The sequence below is a fragment of the Sinocyclocheilus rhinocerous genome, unplaced genomic scaffold, assembly GCF_001515625.1.
Source record: "Sinocyclocheilus rhinocerous isolate Xijiao unplaced genomic scaffold, SAMN03320098_v1.1 scaffold432, whole genome shotgun sequence".
Lineage (NCBI taxonomy): Eukaryota > Metazoa > Chordata > Actinopteri > Cypriniformes > Cyprinidae > Sinocyclocheilus > Sinocyclocheilus rhinocerous.
The window spans coordinates 91,559-98,590 of record NW_015627225.1 but is presented as its reverse complement, the minus strand read 5'-3'; the positions used below and the strand labels follow the sequence as shown (position 1 = coordinate 98,590).

The 7,032-nt window shown below is 38.0% G+C and overlaps 1 protein-coding gene across 1 annotated transcript in view; it reads right to left on the bottom strand.

Annotated features, from left to right (window-relative positions):
- rlf (RLF zinc finger) overlaps positions 1 to 5,379 on the bottom strand; it is a 12,461-nt gene extending 7,082 nt beyond the window's left edge. The window contains exons 1-3 of the mRNA XM_016528787.1: positions 5,126 to 5,379; positions 884 to 1,038; positions 606 to 687 (exon numbers count right to left, since the gene is read on the bottom strand). Coding sequence (XP_016384273.1) covers positions 606 to 687; positions 884 to 1,038; positions 5,126 to 5,341 — 453 coding nt within the window. The 5' untranslated portion in view covers positions 5,342 to 5,379. The remainder of the gene's footprint in view (positions 1 to 605; positions 688 to 883; positions 1,039 to 5,125) is intronic.
- Positions 5,380 to 7,032: the final 1,653 nt, after the last annotated feature.

The following is a 7,032-nucleotide window of genomic DNA, read 5'->3' as shown; positions in this document are numbered from 1 at the left end:
GAGGAACGTCTGTACTTCCTCAACAGACAACGAAACAGCCACTTTTTGGTTGCGTTCGATCATTCGCTGGCTGTGCTGATTTTAATCTAATGGTTCTGTTGTGTTTGTGGTGCAATTTCAGTGACGCAGGTAGTGACGATTCTTTCCAGCCAATCAGTGATCAGCAGAATTTACACGTCACGTTTTGGTAACGGTACGGTTCGCGTTGAACCTCAACCGAGGTGGTACTAAAAAAAGTACCAGGTACTGTACCCAGTGGAAAACCCCCCAAAAGTGAACCGTACCGTGCCGTACCATGCAGTGGAAAAGCGCCATATATAGCATGTCCCCCTTTCTGTTTAATACACCAAGAGTACATGCCTGTCTATTGTCCTTGAACAACAGTACAGACTGTCCATCATCTGCGACAAGGGTCTTCAATAGAGGGCCTGGCAATTATGGTTTGACCCCTAAAAAAAAAGGTTCCCCTAATCTTCACAATAAGAATTATTTTAGGATCCAGAAAATTTAATTTTGCCTCTTTTGTTTAGTAAAAATTTAACTTTTGATCCATCTCACACAATAAATTTAGCTTAGCACATAAAAACCCAATAATTTGATCTTACCTGAACTGAACCATGGAACTGCAGCCATGCTTCCAAAGGTATTTCATTTTGAGGCACTGATAACAGCAATTCAAGGCAACTCCTGCAGATGATCACAACATTTGGAATAAATCAATATGGTTTTAATGCTCTATGATCAGGTGAGCCAGCAAACAACTGGACAGGATTTCAATTGTTTCTAACTGTTTGTGAAAAGAATGAGATATTTGCAGACACAAATTATGGGTATTATGTTATAGGCTGCCTTTATACATTAGCATCCTAAAATTTGCACTTACAATGCAAGTCTTTTGAGCACAAGGGCAACATTGGGGGAGTCGCCTGTGAGATGTGGCCGGGCAGCAGCAAAACAGTTGATTGACAGACAGTAAACCTCCAAAAGAGGTAATCCGTGTTCCACTGAATTCCTGCTCCCAGCGTAATGCATTAGAACCTACAAGAAGAAGTGAAATGAACAAGATCATAAAAAAAAAATCATTAAACTATTTAAACACCACACAGATATAATTTGAGAGTCAAGTGCTCTTCAGATATCCAACATATAGGCCTATTAAAATTCACTAATAACAATAAAAGGCTGTGTACCCTAATCAATTTTACAAAGTGTAGTCCAAATTCTACAATGTACTTCCGCATGACGCACGCAGTTCTGTTTATTAACCGCTAGAGCGCCAAAAGTTACGGACTGCAGCTTTAAAATGTCACAAAAAAATTCAAGTCCTCTTCTTTAAACTTTCTATTCATCATAGAATCATGAAAATCAGAGTTTCCACAAAAATATTAAGCAGCATAACTGTAAAATATCGATAAAAAGAACTGTTTCCTAACCACCAAATCAGAATATTAGAATGATTTCTGAAGGATCATGTGACGCTGAAGACTTGAGTTCAGCTTTACCATCACAGGAAAGTTAAAATTTTACATATATATTTAAATACAAAATAATTATTTTAAATTGTATTCATTAAATTGTATTAATATTCACAACATTACTGTTTTACTGCATTTTTGACCAAATAGCCTAAATGCAGCTTTCGTGAGCATTAGAGACTTTTGTCAAAAACATTTAAAAAATCTTACCAACCCTAAACTTCTGAGCGGTAGCGTATTACGATCAAGAAACAAGACAAAGGTGGAAGAGTTTTGACTTCAGAGAGCCAACAAGGGTCTTTTGAGAGCCTGGCTCCAACACGCTGTCTCTACTGCAAACCTACATGTCCACACAGGGGAGGATGTGAGGAGAAACCCCTGATACAACACTTCCAAAGCACTCCATCTGTGCTGAGGCGCTCTGATTGGACCTTAGGGATGGAAGCAGATGTACCTAGAGCACAGAGCAACTCCAGATAACCTCCTTGTTCTTCATAGTTCATACACATTCAAACTCCCTTTCACAAACCTCAAGCCTCTGGGATATTAAATCCCAGCTGATATCTTATTATGGAGAATGAGAGAGGAAACGTCATGCCATATTTAACCTATAAATCTAAGGTTAGGAGAGCTTCCTCTGGGTAACTGGGTATAGCCCTGTTAACCAGACTCACCCCAGAGCAACTGGGTGCTTCCTTCTGAGGCTTTCATTATCTTGAGAAAAAAAAAGAAATTGATATTTATTCTGGTAATGTCAAAATATAGTCTAAATAGTAAAAGCACAACAAAGGACATTACAATTTGCAGTTTCACAAGAACATACTTAGACCTCTTTGGGTTCAAACTAGTGTAATTGTTAACCATCTGCCTGCATTAAAACAAGCCTCTTCCGAAGGTTACAGAAGTGTATTTTAAGTGCAAAACAAAGATATATCAGTAGCAGTTCAAGATTTATAGCAAGCGGCAAACTTGTTTTCAATCAAAACATGGCTGCTCGCGTGAAAACATAGAACTTCTTCCCGCTCCACAAAACATCTGCCCATGGGTTGTTTCATTCAAAGAGAAGGACCCATGATGCACACATGAAAAGTGAACGTTTATTACTACAATTTTTAGCAAATTATTAAATATCTTCTAAGGCAGACAGATAGGGTGTGGCATGTAACATCTGTCAGGATTGAGCCTGGCTGGAGTCGTTGCCACAGCAACACTGATGCTGAGGAAAAAGGAGGAGAGCTGAGGTTTCAAATGTAGTCAGTTAAACCTAAATGGGGCCTTTAGGTTCCCAACGGGACACTGTTAATGTGCTTGTTATGACCAAATTACAAGTGAATCACCAACACTGAAAGATTAGCTTTATGGTGTTATGGTCACATAAAAAAAAATGTCTTTGCATGAGTGACGTGTTGCTGTCACAAGTAACAGTTATTAATCTTCAACAATGACAAAAATCACACCAAAAGGCACGTGTGCAATCATTTTAACAAAGTTGCAATGCAAAACATTTCTACAAAAACTTGATACAAAATGAAAAGAGTCCCCTTAAACCCCACTTTAAATTCTTGAAAAAAATCTAACAAATAGGCCTAAATTCTTTTAGAATTTATATAGAGATCTTAAACTTCTCAGACCAAATGATCTGTACTAAACAAAGTTCGTTTCAGGAGTCTGAAAGCAGTTCACATCAAATTGTTATATATACACAAATATTCCCAACTTTTAAAGACCACTTTAAAATGAATCAAAACAAGGCCAGGTCTGGGCGGTTGTATGGTTTGTTTATAACACAAATTGGAACACAGTGCACTCTCTCGGTTCACTTAAGTTCACATTTGCATTAAACCAAACAATTCTGCTGTTACTGTACAACACTAATGATGACACATGGTGGAGCTTCTATGAATATGACAGAACAAAGAGCATATACACTACTGTTAAAAAGTTTGGGTTCATAATATTTTTTAATTCTCTTATGCTCACCAAGGCTGATCAACATACAGTGAAATAGTAATATTGTGACAATTTTAACTGTTAAACTGTTTTCCATTTTAATATTTTTAACTGCAATTTACACATGCAATGGCTAAGCTGAATTTTCAGCAGTCATTACTCCAAGCTTTAGTGTCACATGATCCTTCAGTCCAATTCAAAAGGAGATATTTTATTTAACAGAAATCACTTTTCAAAAACTACAACGAACGACTCGTTTGGACTACAACGCATATTTTCCGGGATTTGTGATATCACAAATATCGACGAATGGGACGAGACTTGGTTGAGCTCTCGAGCCGTTCATGCCAGACTGGGGAGAGAGGTGTTGTAATAATGTAAAATATGTGAAAAATAATGTGTTTTTCGAACAACCTAGTATGAGAGCCTGTTCTAGTACACCCCCAAAACAAAATCAAGACTTTGTAAAAGAGCATAATAGGACCCCTTTAAGAATTCTTTGATTAATAGAAAGTTCAAAAAAAAATTTTTTTAAATAGAAATCTTTTGTAACAGTGTAAAAGTTTTTACTGTCACTTTTGATCAATTTAATGTGCCCTGCTGAATAAAAGTATTAATTTCTTTCAAAATAAAAAAATATTGCTGACCCCAAACTTTAACGGTAGTGTAAAAAGAAACTATTGTACTACTACTATACTTAAATGCAACTCAATGTGCTCCTTCAGCAGACAAAATGAAGGCTTGAGGGTTCAACAGAACTGTGTTGAAATACTCCATGAAAGTTAGAGTAGATTAAAAAAGTATTAATATTTTTGTAGTAAAGAGATTAACAATACAGCGCTGAAATTTGTCTCTACATATACCTAGTATGTGTAGTTGAATTAAATCAATCTTTTAATGATGCCAACAATGTTACTAAGCTGTTAACTTTTAAAATTAAAAGCCACTCTACTCACCATAAATAATACTATATAACAATTATATTCAAGTCGGCTGATTCCACAAAAACAACACAGTGTGAATGGAAATTAAACCCAATCATAACTAAAAACAGATCTGAGTGGGAATGCAAAGAGAACTTGGTCTCTAAACATGGGTCTGAGTTTGAACTCAAGTACGCAAACACTCCCAAGGTTGATTAGAAGTGACACGTGACAGAGGGGCATCAAAGTTATTAGAGACCGAGTACATGCATGAGATAAACACAACAGAGCCCCACCCCACTATCGTGCTGGACCCCCGTTCAAGATATACCTGTTCCCATAATGCATGGAAATGCCGTTCCAAGCAGGCCGTATGAGCCAAATCTCAAATACATGATTTTAAAGACCACAGATACGCAATTTTAAACAAGCTTATATCCGCCGCAAATACTAAGGGAAATGGTAAGCCGTGCAACACGCTATATGCAGTATCAGCTAGCTACCGCAACCAAATACAGCGTGCTACTTGAAATTACCAACTTAAAGCTCGCGACGTCTCTAAATTTGCTAGTTATTGGGCGTGCATGCCAACACAATTAGCTTATGGTAGTTTTGCGTTTGCACAGCTCACTAAACGGCCCACACGTTGAGATAACATCCACGCATGGTTGTTTTCAGCCACAACTTGCATCTTGGTCAGCTAACGCGAGCCACCACTGCTCTGAAACGTTGCATATAAACAATTCGCATGCATGCAGCGTTTTCGGCAGCGCGTACCTGGCAGAAGTTATTGCAATACTCCGTGGACGATTCTTCAGAAACGTCTTGCTGCCGAAGCTCGGCTTCGAGTTGCTGAAAGGTGGCTTGCAGACCCTCCATAGCGAAAAATGTGTCCTCGTCGAGCAGCAGGCTCTGTCGGCCGCTCCAGTCGAGCTCCGCTTCTGCGTTCTCATCCGCCATGTTCACTGGCATCCACGGCGCGTACGCACACATGCAGTCATGTGATAGTGAAGGGCCTTCTGCTCCAGGTGGGATTGAAGAGAGGAACTCCCCATGCAAACGTGCACTCTGACACAGCACGTTGACCCCGCTGCTTTGAATATTTATTTTGCACAAAAACAAGTGGATTTATACAAAAGGAGGTGTTTTTATATTTACTTTAAGACAAAGGACGGCATGAATAGACTAACTTCATCAAGCACATTTTTCAGAGTAATTATGAAATTCTCAAAAATGAGCAAAATATAGACAATTTAGATTTTTGGAGTTTGATTTTTTTGTAGTGATTTTCTGTGAATTTGTGATTTTAGATGCTATCTATCTATCTATCTATCTATCTATCTATTACTTAAAATGGTCATCAAAATAAAAACCGCTTGTGTGTTTTTGATTTGTTTAGTAGTAAATACACTAAAGCATAATTTTCTTTTACCCAGAATGAGTAAATTTAGTAGGGGTTAGAAAGTTTGGGGCCAAATGTTGGACCCAAATGTGGTGAAGAAAAGTCTTCTCTTTCGTGCAATACGAATTTATTGGACAAAGCAACAAAGCTGAGAAGACAGCCGCCCCATCTGAATTGCCCTTGTTCAGAACTTCATCTTTTTCTAATCAGTAGCTGACAAATGATTGTATAGCTAATTTTTCGTAAGTTTCACTCCTCATGCGTTCCACAATTAAATATCACTCCCCTTTGTCTTTAGTTTAATTGTGGATTTTCGTTACTTGGTCTATTTAAAAAAAAAAAAAAGCCTTTATTTTCCTTTACAGGAACCTGTGGTTCCCCAGGGGCCTATACATTTCATATACTATCCTGACAGCGATTTAATAAAATTTGATGGTAACACTTTATTTTGATGGTTCTTTTTGAACATTCTGTTTTCTGTAAGTAACATTGCACCTATGTCAACTAACTCTCATTAGAGTATTAGTAGACTGTCTGCTTAAAGGCACAATATGTAAGATTTTTTTATTAAAATATCCAAAAACCACTAGAACAGTGTTATATATTTTGCTGACTTGTGTACTTACATTATCCCAAATGTTTCGCTTTAATATGTTGTGCGTTTTATTAGACCAGTGACGACTGCACAGAGTAGTATAATAACAGAACTTTCAAATGTATCTAGTATGATAAAACAGCGCTGCTTTACCCCATACCCACGACCGGAAGGAGCGGAAGAGCTCGACTGTGGCATAATAAAAGCGCCGCTGCTTTCGAGCCGTGTGTCACGCTCCTTCAGCGGCCTCGTTTCGCTTCGACGGCTTTCAGCCTCACCCTGCTTCATTCTACTACGTTAATAAATCATTAGCTCATCCATGAACATGATTTCTGCCAGCGAGTCCCGTTGGATTACATCGGCTGTGGGGATGAAGACGACAACTCCCATGATTCCACACTCAGTCACAGCTTCATCAAACTACGCCTTTGCCTCTATTTATTTTGAATACGCGCCCTCTAGCGGCGAAAATTACATATTGTGCCTTTAATATATGATAACTTTTTATTGTGATTGTCTCCCAACAGACATTCTACTGACTATAAGTAATTTTGCAAGTACATGTCAACTTATTCTAACCCTAACCCTACCAGTCTACTAATACTCTACTAACACTCTAATGAGAGTTAGGTGCAGCATTACTTATAGCTAAGAGAATGTGTTAAAGGGGTCATATGATGCGATTTC